This window comes from Carcharhinus amblyrhynchos, chromosome 1 (assembly GCF_965287045.1).
Source record: "Carcharhinus amblyrhynchos chromosome 1, sCarAmb.v2.hapA, whole genome shotgun sequence".
Classification (NCBI taxonomy): domain Eukaryota; kingdom Metazoa; phylum Chordata; class Chondrichthyes; order Carcharhiniformes; family Carcharhinidae; genus Carcharhinus; species Carcharhinus amblyrhynchos.
This window is the reverse complement of record NC_137324.1, coordinates 175,645,347-175,662,046: the sequence shown is the minus strand read 5'-3', so window position 1 is coordinate 175,662,046 and position 16,700 is coordinate 175,645,347. Positions and strand designations below refer to the sequence as shown.

At 47.0% G+C, this 16,700-nt stretch overlaps 1 protein-coding gene across 3 annotated transcripts in view; it reads right to left on the bottom strand.

The window, feature by feature from the left end:
• Positions 1-9,165: 9,165 nt before the first annotated feature.
• bmpr1ba (bone morphogenetic protein receptor, type IBa) overlaps positions 9,166-16,700 on the bottom strand; it is a 414,749-nt gene continuing 407,214 nt past the window's right edge. For all 3 annotated transcript variants that reach the window (XM_080195685.1, XM_080195693.1, XM_080195675.1), the window contains 4 exons: positions 14,589-14,886; positions 12,473-12,648; positions 11,015-11,145; positions 9,166-9,558 (listed from right to left, as the gene is read on the bottom strand). In XM_080195685.1, the coding sequence (XP_080051811.1) occupies positions 9,433-9,558; positions 11,015-11,145; positions 12,473-12,648; positions 14,589-14,886 (731 nt within the window). In that variant the 3' untranslated portion in view covers positions 9,166-9,432. The remainder of the gene's footprint in view (positions 9,559-11,014; positions 11,146-12,472; positions 12,649-14,588; positions 14,887-16,700) is intronic.

The window sequence follows — 16,700 nt, the reverse complement described above, 5'->3', positions numbered from 1 at the left end:
CACAGCGCCAGGGACCCGGGTTCGATTCCCAGCCTGGGTCACTGTCTGTGTGGAGTTTGCACGTTCTCCCAGCGTGGGTTTCCTCCGGATGCTCCGGTTTCCTCCCACAGTCCAAAAATGTGCAGGTTAGGTAGATTGGACATAGTAAATTGCCCCATTGTCAGGGGGACTAGCTAGGGTAAATGCATGGAAATCTGGGAATAGGGCCTGGGTGGGATTGTGGTCAGTGCAGACTCGATGGGCCAAATGGCCTCCTTCTGCACTGTAGGGAATAGATTATTTCCTCAGTTATAAGCATGACAGACTCTATCAGAGCACCGAAGAATCTCCCAACCGTTCGCCAATTTTACCTCAATCGTTTTATGTTCTCTTATCTGTTTTTTTTATTCAAGCTCACTGTTTGTTTTGACAAGGCCTGGGTTTTTTACATTCCTTCACCGCATGTGGATTAGCCCAGCATTCATTGCCCACCCATCTTTACTGCCCTTAAGAAGGTGGTGGCAGTGAGCTGCCTTCTTGAACCTGCTGCAGTCCATGTGTTGTGAGAAAGGGAGTTCCTGGAATCGAGCCCAGTCACAGTGATAGAACGATTAATACATTTCCAAATCAGGACGGTGTCTGCCTTGGAGACAACCTTGGGGCTCAAGATGCCAACTTTATAGAAATCATCATAGAAACCCTACGGTACAGAAAGAGGCCATTCGGCCCATCGAGTCTGCACCAACCACCATCCCACCCAGGCCCTACCCCCATATCTACCCACTAATCCCTCTAACCTACGCATCTCAGGGCAATTTTTAGCATGGCCAATCAACCTAACCCGCACATCTTTGGACTGTAGGGAGGAAACAGGAGCAGCCGGAGGAAACCCACGCAGACACAAAGAGAATGTGACCCGAGCTGGGAATCGAACCCAGGTCCCTGGAGCTGTGAAGCAGCAGTGCTAACACTGTGCCATGCTGATCACCAGTGATACAGACAAGAAAATCGGGGGTGTGCTAGAGTCTGGAATTGAAGGGGCACAGAGATTGAAGACAGATATAGGGCTAGAAGATACAAGGAGGGGAGGGAGGTGGTTGTGGGGGGGGGGGGGGGGGAGGTGGGGGGGGTGGTCTGAAGCTATGGAAGGAATTGAAAACAAGCCTGAGAGTTTTTTTTTAAAAAGCACACCGTTTGAAAATTCCACACAGGCTGTGTGTCTGGTTTTCACATCAGCTGAAGACTGAGATTCAGTTTAACATCATTTGAAAGACAGCGCCTTTGACAGTGCAGCACTCACTCACTACTGCACTGGAGTGTCAGGCAATGAGCAAATCACTGGCCTGACGCTGAACACTGAAAGTGATACCCACTGAGCCAGACAGACAGCAATAGCATTCGTTGGCACGTTCACACAGAACCATAAAATCCCCACCGTGCCGGAAGAGGCCATTCACTCCATCGAGGCTCCAAAAAAGCACCCTGCACAGGCCCTCTAGTCCACCCTATCCCCATAACACTGTGCATTCATCATGGCCAATCCACCTAACCTACACATTTTGGGACACTAAGGGGCAATTTAGCATGGCCAATCCCCCTAAACTGCACATCTTTGGACCCGAAGGAATAATTTAGCATGGCCAGTCCACCTAACCTGCACATCTTTGGGCTGTGGGAGGAAACCAGAGCATTCGGAGGAGGAAAAAAAAACCCACACAGAAATGGGGAGAATGTGCAAACTCCATACAGACAGTGACCAAGACTGAAATTGAACCGGGTCCCTGGCACTGTGAGGCATCACTGCTAACCACTGTGCCAACTAACAATCAATTTGAGTGAACAAATAGCTCTGGGTAATAGTGAAAAGAGCTGCAGGATAGATCCTCCACCGGTACATTCCACGAGTGGCCCTTTGCCCATTGGGTGCACACGCCAAGAGCACGTGTATAACAGTAATTGTGTTTGTGGCGGAGATCTCCAGAGTCAGTGGGTACCATTGTCTGAGTACACACCTCCCAAGAAATACGCAAGTACAAATATTCCCCTCACGTCCAACAGCGCCAGGATACAGAGGATGGGAACATAACTCACAACAACAAATAGGAACATCCGGAAACAGGTTACCGATTTTGGAAAATTACTAATGTCAAAATGTTTTTTTTAATTTGCAATAAGGCAAAGAGACTTACTTCTGCTGTTGAGTTACACACACCATCAGCCATTGAGATTTGCTTGTGGTATCCGGGCATTTTCATTGAAACCATCCTGAACACATCAGCATTGCAATTAACCTGCACCATAAATCAACAAAGAACCCGCACTGATTCTCATTGAATAGCTGTTTGATTGTACAGACGTTTTGTATTACTGAAAAAGAGACCTGTTTCGTTGAAGTTTTTCATCTTGCTCTATTCACAAGAATACCAAATGTAAAATGTTTACAAATTCCCGGGTGAGGTGCCTCAATTTGTCATGATTCCGGTCGGAATACTCACAGATTGTTTTCTGTCCAGGCGAGGACAGATGAACTGACTCCCCTTCCTCATTCGCATCCCCGCTCAGTTGGTCACAGCAAGGTTAATTCATAAAGGACCCCTTCCCTCGTGGATACCTTTTCCCAGTCCAAATATATTTACGTCTTAAACGGAACTGATTTAACCAGGTTTCTTGAGTTAAAGGAAGAGTTTATTAGTTACTCGAAGCAAGAACAGGATAATAAAATGCATCATGCGTACAAACAGATTAGAAATGAAAAGCAAGTCCAAAAAAAAGGGGGTCAGTCATTGACTTGTCCATGAGGAGTAAATGGTGAAATGTTGCGGCCATTAAGTTGGGTGATTCTGGTAGCACTGATTTCAGCAGTTAGTTTTGACATTCCTGGTTCTGCATGTTAACTGAAAGGATGTGTCCTTTTCTGCTATGGCTTTACTGACTTGCTGCCAGCAATCAGAAAGAGAGAGCTTCTACCTGCAAGCACATGGACAACTAGTCAATATTCATCAGCTGCGACCTATACAACACACGCCAGCACAGTACAGCTTGCACACCAGACTAGCACACAGATGCCAGGGTTGTAGTTGGATCTTTTTAACCCCTTTTCTCGTATTCCTGGAATACAACACAAAAATATCTTTCAACTGGGACTGCTTTCTTTCAATCTCATCATGTCCCCAGTCCGGACATATCTTGCAGGAGAAGGTTTCTGCTGAGATGGTAGTCAGCCTTCACTATCTCTGCAACTGCAGGAGATTACAGTTCAACAATGTCTCTGTCTGAAACGGATACGATATTCTGTCTCTCTGGACTCACTGATCAAGTGTAATCCACATGGGAACCTTCCAGTTACTGAATTAAAATCTCGGAATTTATATTTCCAGTCATATTTGCTTTGTTTGCCTTTTTAAAAACACATGCCTTACCTAAAATTGAATATATTGGTAAGTCATTCAGATCTAAGATCTGTTGTCATAAACTGTCCGTGCAGAGTCTGCATGTTCTCCCCATGTCTGCGTGGGTTTCCTCCGGGTGCTCCAGTTTTCTCCAAAGTCTGAAAGACATGCTGGTTAAGTGCATTGGGCATGCTAAATTCTCCCTCAGTGTGCCCTGAATAAAGCAAAGTAAAAGTTTATTCATTAATCACAAGTAGACTTACATTCACATAGTAATGAAGTTACTGTGAAAATCCCCGAGACACTCCAGCACCTGTTCAGGCCAATGCACCTAACCAGCACATTTTTGGACTGTGGGAGGAAGCTGGAGTGTCTGGAGGAAACCCACGCAGACACACAGAGAGGATGTGTAAACTCCACACAGACAGGGGGATTTTCACAGCAACTTCACTGCAGTGTTAATGCAAGCTTATTGGTGACACTAATAAATAAACTTTAAACTAGAATTTTCTACTAACCAGCATTTCTGATGTTTTTCCAATGTGAGTCGTCACTTCGCCAAATGGAAGCAACTGCAAAATTATCCAGTGCCCACGGGCGGAATTCTTCGGCCGTTCACATCTTACCACGACTGCAAGCGAGGACAGAGAATTTGGCACTCAGCCAAAACTTCGTTCACTGCAGCGGGACCGGAAAATCTCTCACTGGTGTGAATGGTTGGAACATACTTCTTTAACCGTAGTATTTTACACTTTAGTTTATGTTTCAATGGACTGTTGAAGATGTAAAAGTGAAAAGAATGCTGTTCCTTAAGAGAGTGGGATTAGGGTTAGAACCAGCCTGGGTCACAAAGTGCATTTAAAGTTTTTCTACCCTGTCACTGAGTTAGAAATATGAGTAAAACAGACACACAGACACCAATTGCAAATGTCACTGTCTGAATTTGTTTATTAGGGGAATGGGTAAACACAGTACATATTTATAGCATATACAACTAATATTCTGGATTCTAATCCCTCTGATTTACAACTATATACAGTTTAAATAAGGCACTGTTCCCCAGTGAGCTGTGTAGCTTTTCTTAAAAAAAAATCTCATCTGTACAGATGTAAAAAAAAACAATGCTTTGTTTCCAGTTATACAATGGAGAGAGTTTTGTGTGTAGCGTCCCCAACAATACCACATTCTCTGCAAAGTTCCGGCGTTCCAATATTGTCCCCGATTTCAACCTGCCCGGCCACACGGAGATCGGAGGCTTTTGGGAGGGAATCCTAGAGCCCTCACACCATCAGCTTTACAAGTTGCTGATGTTGTAGGCTCAATGAGCAGGGACTGGCATATCTCCCCTACCCACGTTCTTGCCTTGCTTCGCTGGATTGGAGGGGGTGGGAAATCAGATATTGGTGGGGGGGATCAGATATTGGGGGGGTGGGGGGGATGGGAATTGAAAGGAACAGATGGTGAGGTTTGACAGTGAATACACAAGAGTTATACGTGACTGAAATTGTTCACCATTCACCAATCTTGATTTGCAGATAGTTCTCTGCAGAACACCCAATGGTTCCCTTCAATACAGCAGTGTGTGGACATACCATTTTATTCATGTGGGACCTGGGCGTCACTGGCTAGACCAGCATTTATTGCCCATCCCTAGTTGCCCTTGGAGGGCAGTTAGTGTGTCAACCACATTGCTGTGGCTTTGGAGTCATATATAGGCCAGTCTGGGGAAGGATGTCAGATTTCCTTCCCTAAAGGACATTAGTGAACCAGATGCGCCTTTCAGACATGATTATCAGTAGATTTTTAATACCAGATTTTTTTTATTGAGTTCAAATTCCACCAGTTGAGGTGGGTCCCCAAAACATTAGCTGAGTTTCTGGATTAATAGTCTAGCGATAATGCCACTCGGCCATCGCCCTAGTGTGGAGGGAGGGAGGGAGGGAGTGCAGGGCTGAAATAACCAGACGGGGATTCGGGTCAGAGAAAGATGCACTGAAGAACTGTGGGAGCACATTCTGCTCAGGCGTAAACCCAACAGGTCTTTAAAGGGTTTATTCCATTGTTTTCTAATTATAAATTCACATAAATAAACCCCAACCTTGTGCTTTTGACTGCTGCACCAACTCTCTTTAGCAGCAGACCTTTTGATTGTCCAGCACTCTTGTTCACAGTCCCTGCAATGACACAGCTTCACACAAGAGTTCAACATTTTCCTTCCAATGTTTGAATAGTTACTTTCTTCCCTCTCCCTATCAGAGTGGAAAGCACATACATCCCTGAACAGACAAAGAGCCAACCCCAACTTTCATGGATTGTAAACAAGCTGGGCACCGTGGCTTCTCGCACTGACTGACTGACTACAGGGTACAGACGTGTAGGTGGCAGCCATTTGTCCAACTGCTTGAGCACAGATAGAATGTTGGAGATCTACAAAAAAAAACCATCCTCCTTAAAGTAACAATTACCTTCAGCCCAGACCAGAACTGACATTGCGGTGAAGTTTATTTCAGTAATCTATCTGGAGCTGAGACACATTCCCTCTGGCCCCATTCTTGCTGGTTATAGCACCACCACGCACATTGAACATCTACAGGAATGGAGAAGGTTATTTATCAGTAGTCTTACATCAGCGGTGATTGGTGACATTGGGGACTGGTCAAGGTGGGCGGGGGAGGGGGAGGTTGCTGGGGAAGGTGAAACACATCAAGTGACATGAGCTTTCACTTTGTTTCCAGGGAGAGACAAAGTGAAGACATCCATCTCTCCACCGCCTGAAACAGGTTTAAGCAAATCAGTCTCCGATTGGGTTCGAGTCGTCATGATTATCAGTACAAGGTGGCAGGTGGTGCAGTGGTTAGCACTGCTGCCTCCCAGCGCCAGGGACTCGGGTTCGATTCCCGGCTTGAGTCACTGTCTGCGGGGAGTCTGCACATTCTCCCCGTGTCTGTATGGGTTTCCTCCGGGTGCTCCGGTTTCCTCCCACAGTCTGAAAGATGTCCTGGTGAGGTGCATTGGTCGTGCTGAATTCTCCCTCAGTGTACCCGACCGAACTGGTGTCAGAGTGTGGCGACTAGGGGATTTTCACAATAACTTCATTACAGTCTTATGACACTAATAAAAAAAAACTTTAAAACAAATTGGTCTCTACTAGTTACTGCTATTTAGTAGTGTGTGAGGATGAGGAAAATGCAGCCCAACATACCTCCCGATGTTGGTGTTACAGCTGGATTGTTGTGGCAAAGTAGAGGCACCTTCACTCTGCAACTCCCCTTCGATCACCCAGACCAGAGAGGGTGCTCACTGCTCACAGTCTCTGACACTCCGTTCCAATATTGACAGTTCAGTATTATCCATCCAGTATTCTCTATTCCATAAACAGAAAACTAGCTGGCAAAAGTGAAGGAGGAAAGGAATGGAGTTCTGGTGATAAATGAAAAACTCCCAAAATGCCCCCTCAACTTAGAATACAGTGTATCGTTCTGGTCACCCTATTATAGAACATAGAACAGTACAGCACAGTTACAGGCACTTCGGCCCTCAATGTTGTGCTGAGCTACGTCCAAAATCAAGATCAAGCTATCCCATTCCCTATCATTCTGGAGTGCTCCATGTGCCTATCCAATAACCGCTTGAAAGTTCCTAAAGTGTCTGACTCCACTATCACAGCAGGCAGTGTATTCCTAAATAAATAAATGAATAAAGAACCTACCTCGGACATATATCTCCCATCATGAACCTTATAGTTATGCCCCCTAATAACAGCTACATCCACCCGAGGAAATAGGGTATGATTAAACTAGAAAGAGTGCAGAAAAGATCTACTAGGAACTTGATGGTTTGAGTTATAAGGAGAGGCTAGATAGACTGGGACATTTTTCCCTGGAGTATAGGAGGCTGAGGGGAGATCTTATAGAGGTCTATAAAGTAATGAGGGGCAGAGATCAGCTAGATAGTCAATATCTTTTCCCAAAGATAGGGTAGTCTAAAACTAGAGGGCATAGGTTTAAGGTGAAAGAGATGCAAAAGGGTCCAGAGGGGCAAATTTTTCACACAGAGGGTGGTGAGTGTCTGGAATAAGTTGCCAGAGGTAATAGTAGAGGTGGGTACAATTTTGTCTTCTAAAAAGCATTTAGACAGTTACATGGGTATAGAGGGAAATGGGCCAAATGCGGGCAAGTGGGACTAGCTTAGTGGTAATAAAAAGGGCAGCATGGACAAGTTGGGCTGAAGGGCCTGTTTCCGTGCTGAAAAAGACCATGTGGGGGCCACTGAGGGGGTAAATGGCACATCAGACAAATAAACAATTACAAGGGGAATCATGCACAGTTCTTGCCCCTATGGGCACCCAGCAGTGACATGTGATTGGGGGGTCTCTGTGGTCGGGACTCAGGCAGGCACAGTTTGGTTATTTACACTGTGACACATCTCCCTCCCCACATTGTTTGGGGCTTCATTTCTCAGATTCCATGAGGCCATTCCATGGAGGTGAAACTTCCAAAAGGGAATGACTCTCAGGGAATGATCAGCCCCTTGTGATTTTCAGGATAATTACTCTGTAAACATCCGATTGCCAGTGGTAAGCTCCCTCCTCGTCAGCTAGCCTCTGAATGCCAGTGACAAGAACCGTTGTTAACCCACAAGGTAAGCCCCCTGTCAACTCACGAGACAATGGCTGTCTGTCATGAGATCCAAAAGTGCTGGCCAACCCCCCACCCAATGGGAAGCAAGAAATGATATATTTTATAATGGAAGAATCCCTCTTTAAGTCTTCTGTCCACAGAAAATATTTCCCCAAGAGCAATAGGACTAGCAAAGAAGTGTAAAGCTTGATGGAGATAACACGTTCAACAGCAAGGTGTTGGCACGGTTCCAGTGCCAGGTAGAATGACCTGGTCAGGTGAACCAATTATGCAGTGGAGTACTAACTACAGTACTTCCGGAAAGGGTTAAAGACCCAATTGTAGATGTCCATCACATCTGTCTTCTAATCGAGCAACTTAATCTGACCAATTACACCATCGACTCCATAATTCAGGTGAACACATTACAATCCAATTCACAATCGCTGTGGGTTCCTGTCAATGCTATACTTTCTTTGTCAGCAAAGTGGTTAGCACTGCTGCCTCACAGCGCCAGGGACCCAGGTTCAATTCCGACCTTGGGTGACAGTCTGTGTGCAGTTTGCACGTTCTCCCCGTATCTGCGTGGGTTTCCTCCCACACTCCAAAGATGTGCAGTTTAGTGTGGATTGGTCATGCTAAATTGTCCCGTAGTGTCGGGGGATTAGCAGGGTAAATACTTGGGGTTGCGGGGATAGGGCCTGAGTGGGATTATTGTCTTGATGGGCCAAATGGCCTCTTTCTGCATTGGAGGGATTCTATAATTCTGCCCTTTAGTTAGAGAATTGCCCAAGCACACAATCCAATAGAAACATCTGCATGAATCCACAATGGAGCATACAGATATAGGCAACCTGCCTCACAATGAACTTGTGTTGACGCTCTTAATTGGTTCAGAGTGCAGTCTCTCGTCCTCACTTTCTCCGAAAGCGCAGCTCAGCGAAACACCAAACCTCCCCCCCCGTAGTAACGGTGAGAGGTACCCACTCAGCTTACGTACAATTCCAGTCTGGTTGGAGTTGGCTTTTTGAGTCTCTCATTGCATAATACTTCTCAAAAATATAAACAACCAAGAGAGTAGCTTTCACAGAAAGCAAACATGCAACCGCCAACCCCCCCCCCCCCCCCCCGCCCACCGCTCCCTACCCTGCCCCCCACCCCCTCTCCCCTTGCGTTGATCTCTGAATACCTGCTGCTTTCCACACTACGCAAGCAAGAAAGTGTCCGGTGGACGCCTCCCTTTGCCACTCTTCTGGGGGTGTTGCGACAGTTTATCTCTCCCTCGGTGACCAGCCCACCAACGCACCGATGGGCGGTGGGATTGAGATGACTCAGAAATGGGAAGGTAGTTTGGAAAGGGGTCGGGAAGGCTGTCACTCTCCCAGCTGCCGTGGCTTCGGTGTTAGGTGAGGGTTTCTGGGACCGAGCAGGATTCCGCTGTTGCATCAGAGCTTTATATCTTGAGACTCGGACATCTTGGCCAAGGTTTTCTTCACTCGGAGGGCGGTTAGCCGGGAGGCTGGGTTGTGGGCCCAGCTTTCTGCCATCACTTTTCCCATTTGTCTCAAGCACTGAAGGGGGCAAACACACAAACAACCCGGTGAAGGCACGGCGACGGTCCAAAGCAAACTGTCCGTTCTGCTCACAATTGCCTCTGTGGGCAAACCAACACGTGGCAACCGCCTCGCGCAAATCAAATCGCTCAGTTCAAATCCGTCCATGGCCTCACCTCTCCCCGTCCCTTTAACCTCCGCCAGCCCCATAACCCTTGGAGATCTCGGCACTCCTGCTATCCTGGCCTCTTGTACATCCCTAATCACCAGCTTCTTCCCCACTGCCGTCCTGTCACGGCTGCTATTAACCTAGTGACAGTGAGGGGGCTTCAATATGGGGAATACAACAAGCAAACTGGGGGAGGGAGGGTGGGCGGGGTGGGTGTGTGAGGGTGGGGGGGGGGGGGGTGGGGAGATGCTGTTTGCCTGTGGGCTCTTGGGTGGAGGGTGGGAGGGGGATCCATCACTCAGGAGTAATTCAGTGCCTGAACCAGGGATCTGACATTGGAAAATGGGGGTGGGGGGGCAGCTTCGCTGCCAAAGGTCACCCACTCCCACTCCCCCCCACCCCACACACACACACACACACACACACACACACACAAAAAACTTAGAACATAGAACATAGAAAAAGTACAGCACCTACAGGTCCTTCAGCCCACAAGTTGTGCCAATGATATCCATACCTACTAGGCTTACCTATAACCCTCAATTCTATCAAGTCCCATGTACTCAGCCAGAAGTTTCCTGAAAGACCCTATCGAATCCGCCTCCACCACCACCGACGGCAGCCGATTCCACTCACCCACCACCCTCTGAGTGAAAAACTTACCCTTGACATCTCCTCTGTACCTACTCCCCAGCACCTTAAACCTGTGTCCTCTCATAACGACCATTCCAGTCCTTGGAAAAAGCCTTTGAGAATCCACCCGATCTATACCTCTCAACATCTTATACACTTCTATCAGGTCACCCCTCATCCTTCGTCTCTCAGGAGAAAAGACCGAGCTCCCTCAACCCATCCTCAACTTCAGTCCTCCGATTGGTTGGCAACTCTTGGGGGGCACAGCTTACACTCCCGGGGTCCTTGATGCTTGTGGTAGGTCCACTGTTGACCTGTCAAGTACCTACGTGGAATACGGCGTGATAAGCCTTCCCATGGCAGGGGAATCGTAGCAGGCAGGGGCAGACCATGCAAAGGTCTGTTGACCTCAGGGACGGGAACTTTCAACCTTGAGGTGAGTGCGACCGGAAAATCCCGCCCTCTGAGTGTGACTGTCCCCTCTAGTGTTGGACTTTATTCCATGTTGTGAATCAATTTTACTGAAGATTCTGAAACTCAGCGAAGAGGGGGATATCCACTCATTGGCCTGGGGTGAATGTAAGGCCTGGTTTCACAGAGGGCAGGGTGATATACTGTCCTTTCAGCATAGCCACCTCCCTAATGCTAATCTTTTACCAGCGTGCACCTCACCTCGTCACTAGTCCATCGATTGGGGAACGATGGTCGAAGCTGTTTGATACACACAACTTCCCTCATGTCTTCAAAGGACGGGTCACTGGGCACCAAGTCATGGTATGGGAGCTGGTACTCTTCAACGATGCCTGCAGATGGAGATGGATACCGCATTGACAAATCACAAACACAAGATGCATTTGATCAAAATATTTGCTGAGAAATTCCAAATCGCCGCCCTCAAGTACTTCTTTCCTTTTATTCATTTGTGGGACATGGGCATCGCTGTCTGGCCAGCATTTATTGCCCATCCTTAGTTGCCCAAGGACAGTCAACCATATTTCTATTGTTCTGGAGTCACATGTAGACCAGACCAAGTAAGGACGGCAGATTTCCTTCCCTAAAAGGACATTAGCGAACCAGCTGGGTTTTTCCGACAATCGGCAATGGCTTCATAGTCATCAGTAAATTCTTAATTCCAGATTGTTTTTATTGAATTCAAATTCCACCATCTGCCGTGGCGGGATTCGAACCCGGGTCCCCAGATCATTGGCTGGCATTCTGGATTAATAGTCTAGCAATAGTGCCACGAGGCCATTACCTCCACATATTTTTACCTTAGTGGAGCAATGGGAAGGAAACTAGTGAAACCCAGCCATGAGTGTGTAGTTAGCACAGCACAGGTGGTCTGTTACCGTGTTTGGCCAGACTGACAACCCCTGGGCATCTCGAACTGCGTTGGAAGGTTGTATCTTTGAAATACGTGTCAAATGTTGGGACTGTTTAGATTTGTTGCTGTGATAAATCGCTCATTCAAATAAAAATCAGTGCGTGACATTTTTACAGCTGTGTGTTAGTCCACAACATGCTTTTTATTGATTTCACACTGCTGTTCCTCACCAGCCAGTTAAAACAAGCTGTAAAAGAAAAACCCAGTCCTGTTGCTAACTTCATCAGGTGGACCTACCTCCCTCCCCTCTCAGACAGTTCACAAATTAAGACTCCATCTTCAACACGCTTGCATCTCTTTTGCTCAGACAGATCAAAACTCCGTTCGCACTGCTGCTGCTTGTCAGACGTTATGGCTGGAATTCTCCAACCATTACCACCCCCAGCGAGAGTGGAGAATTTAGCGCTCAGCTCAATCTCCGTTCACCGAGAATCCCGCTGGTATGCACGACCAGAAAACTGCTGCTGAGATGACTCAGATTCACCTGGCTACAGCTCCCAACCACTGCCGACAATCATATCTCAAATTCCTCATGTGTAATATCACTCTGAAAGTGAAATCTAATTTGAAATGATCATTTGTACTGATTCTGATTGGTGTGAAAACCAAAACTTACAGAAAGTGAAATCTTGCTGGTACTTCATTCATTTTGTGGTCGTTCAGTAAATTTAGTTATTTTGGTTTTACCATTTGCCCACGGGGATGACCACACTATGAGCTGAACGAGCGAGGCAGGGCAGCCTTACCTACAGACACACAACGGCGAGCTATCTCCCAGAGGATTAGACCAAAGCTGTACATGTCAGCCATGATGTACGATTGGAAATGATTCCGATTGAGACTTTCATCCAGCACCTCTGGAGCCATGTAGCGTTTTGTGCCGACCCTGGTGTTTAGCGGTATATCCACCTCATTGGTGTCGCTGCACAGGAAGAGGGAAGAGAGTTATTAACCTCTCATGACATCGCTCAATGTAAATTCTCTTTACAATCATAGGGCGGGTTTCTCTTTCCCCGCATACCACAAGACCACAGATTCCCGCTAAAGCTCAACTGACCTTTAAATGATCCGCGCCAACTGTTATCTCGCTGACTATGATTCCAGCAACAGGCAAGAAAGGAAACTTTTGGCTATTTACAGCACAGAGCGAGGCCTTTTAGTCCATCATCTCTGTATCACCCATCGAGAACCTATTTGTTCTAATTTCCCAGTACCTGGTCCATAGCCTTGTACGCTATTGTGTTTCAAGTGCTCATTTAAATACTTCTTAAATGTTACGGCACAGAATGCCAACAGTACAGAATGAAGGCCATTCGGCCCATCAAGCCCTGTACGAACAGCAATCCCATCCAGACCCTATCCCTTGTAACCTCATGTATTTCCCCTGCTGATCCCCCTGACACTAAGGGGCGATTTTTTTTAGCGTGGCCAATCAACCTAACCTGCACACCTTTGGACTGTGGGAGGAAACCAGAGCACCCGGAGGAAACCCACGCAGACATGGGGAGAATGCGCAGACTCCCGAATTGAACCCGAGTCCCTGGCGCGGTGAGGTGATAGTGCTAATCACTATGCCACTGTGTTGCCCTATTACCACAGAGTCATAGCGGTTTACAGCATGGAAACAGGCCCTTCGGCCCAATTTGTCCATGCCGCCCCTTTCTTTAAAATCCCTAAGCCAGCCCAATTGCCTGCATTTGGCCCATATCCCGCTATACTCATCTTACCCATGTAACTGTCTAAATGCTTTTTAAAAGACAAAATTGTACCCGCCGCTACTACTACCTCTGGCAGCTCGTTCCAGACACGCACCACCTTCTGTGTGAAAAAATTGCCCCTCTGGAATCTTCTGTATCTCTCCCCTCTCACCTTAAACCTCTGCCCTCTAGTTTCAGATTCCCCCACCTTTGGGGAAAAAAATGTTGACTATCCAGCTGATCTATGCCCCTCAATATTCTCCAGTTGTGAGCGTTCCTGCCTCTACCACCCTTTCCAGTAGCGAGATCCAAGTTTAACTATTATATCTGTCAATATTCTTTTATTTGGGGCATTTCTCAGTATTAGACATGTGAAGCTCCTGTGAACGATCGGAACAAGCAGCGAGTAGCAGAACCACCCAGACAGTGAGTGTCCTTGGGTTTTCAGTCTCCAGTTATTTGGAAGATCTCAGCCCAGTTCTTGGCAAGTGGTTATAATATACCTGCTGGGCTGCCTGGGTTAGGGAAATGAAACTCAGCCTAACGTTCCTGCGCCTGATTATCATGTGGTAGATGTCAAAACCCCTCATAATCAAACTGCTCAGTGTACAATGGTCACTTGTGACAAAGGAGCGGGGGTACCTGCACTGTGGGGTATTACAACAGCTAAGAGGGCGATGGATTTGATTTGTTTTATTATTGTCACGTGTATGGGAATGCAGTGAAAAGTATTGTTTCTTGCGTGCTATACAGACAAAGCATACCATTCGTAGAGAAGGAAAGGAGAGAGTACAGAACGTAGTGTTACAGTCATAGCTAGGGTGTAGAGAAAGATCAACTTAATACAGGTCCATTCAAAAGTCTGATGGCAGCAGGGAAGAAGCTGTTCTTGAATCGGTTGGTACGTGACCTCAGGTCTTTTGTGTCATTTTCCTAATGGAAGAAGATGGAAGAGAGAATGTCCGGGGTGCACGGGGTCCTTGATTACACTGGCTGCTTTTCCCGAGGCAGTGGGAAGTGTAGACGGAGTTAATGGATGGGAGGCTGGTTTGCCTGATGGACTGGGCTTCCTTCACAACGCTTTGTAATTTCTCACAGATGGGGGTGAGGCAAGAACAACAAAGTCAGTGAGGAGTTTGTGGCTTTTAAAAAGTGCCGCACCCACCTGATGAACTTAACGGCCAGGCCCAGGTCGGCAATGCAGCACATCCCGTTCTTCTTCACCAAGATGTTTTTGCTTTTCAGGTCCCGATGGGCAATGGCCGGCTTTCCCTGCGTGCCAAAGATCTCCGTATGCAAGTGGCACAGCCCACTGACGGTCGAGTACGCCAGCTTCAGCATGGCTTTCGTATCGAGGGTTGTGGACTTCAAGTAGTCGTATAGAGATCCGTTTTCGTGGTAGTCTGTGATCAGGTACAACTGGGTCCATGATCCTGTCCCTTTGATGTCAGCGGCAATGAAGCCTAAACACAAACAGCACAAGTATCAGTTTTGCCCAAACAAATGAGCTGAACCTCTCGGCAAATGATCCTGTCAACACTTCGGGAAGAATGTCAAGGCCCTGTCGAGGGTGCTGAGGTGCAAGGAGCGAAGAACTTCAGTTACCTTGGAGAGTGGGGAATCTGGGGTTAATCTCTTGGGGATGGCATGGTGGCACACTGGTTAGCACTGCTGCCTCTCAACGCCAGGGAACTGGGTTCGATTCCTGGCTTGGGTCACTGTCTGTGTGGAGTTTGCATGTTCTCCCCGTGTCTGCGTGGGATTTCTCCGGGTGCTCTGGTTTCCTCCACAGTCCAAAGATGCGCGGGTTAAGTGGATTGGCCATGCTAAATTGCTGCTTAGTGTTAAGGGTTACTAGCTGGGGTAAACATGTGAGGTCGAAGGAATAAGGCCTGGGATTGTGGTCAGTGCAGACTCGATGGGCTGAATGGCCTCTTTCTGCACTGTAGGGATTCTATGAAATGGAAAATACTCTCTGTAGAATAAAGGGGAATTTGTTGGAAGCTTTCCAAATTACGGAGAAATTACAAAGGTGTTTCCACTTATTGAAGAGACCACAGGTAGAGTTGATAAATACAAGACAGTCGCTAATAAATCCAACAGGGCATTGAGGCATTCTTTACTCGAAGTAGTGAGAGTGTCCAAGATGTTACCAGTGAGAGAGGCCAAGATGAATAGTATAGATGTATTTAGAGGCAAGTTGGGTAAAAAACTGAAGGAGAAAAGAATAGACAGCAGCAGAGAAGAAGTTGCCGGGGGAGGTAGTGGAAGCAGATACAATAGTGAGTTTTAAGGGGCGTCTGGACAAATACATGAATAGGATGGGAATAGAGGGATATGGTCCCCGGAAGAGTAGGGGGTTTTAGTTCAGTCAGGCAGCATGGTTGGTGCAGGCTTTGGAGGGCCAAAGGACCTGTCCCTGTGCTGTAATTCCCATTGTTCTTTGTTTGTAAAGTTTATTTATTAATTACAAGTATAGCTTACACTAACATTGCAATGAAGTTACTGTGAAATTCCCCTAGCTGCACTTGTTCAGATCAACCAGCAAGTCTTTCAGAATGTGGGAAGAAACCGGAGCACTCGGAGGAAACCCACGCAGACACAGGGAGAATGTGCAAACTCCTCAGAGACAGTAACCTAAGAAGTCTGACAACACCAGGCAACACCAGACAACATAAGTCCAACCGATTTATTTGATAGTAATCTCGCAAGCTTTTGGGGTTTGCCCCTTCATCAGGTGAACCCGAAAGCTTGCGAGTTTACTATTAAATAAATCGGTTGGACTTAAACCTGGTGTTGTCAGACTTCTTACTGTGTTTACCCCAGTCCAACGCCGGCATCTCCACATCACAGTAACCTAAGCCAGGAATTGAACCCGGATCCCTGGCACTGTGAGGCAACAGTGCTAACCACTGTGCTACTATACCACCCCTATCTTTGATAGGTTATTTAGGATGTAATGAAGGACACAGTGAGGGGGGAGGATAATTTGGAGTGTAAACAGTACATGGACTGGTTCTGCATTCTCAACACTGCCCCTGCAAAGAATTCTCAAATTCCCGATTGGATTTATTAGTGACAGTCTTATATTTATATCTCCTAATCTTCCCCCGCCCTCCACCCAACAAAGAATTTGCCCAGGTCATTCTTGAGTCTCCTTTGTTCATGCCAATGGCATCACTAACTCGCTGAGTAACTCTGCCACTTGTGGCATTTTGCGGTGAGCTCCCGTAAACTACTTTGGACTGCAAGAAAAGATTCCAATGAGCTTTGATAG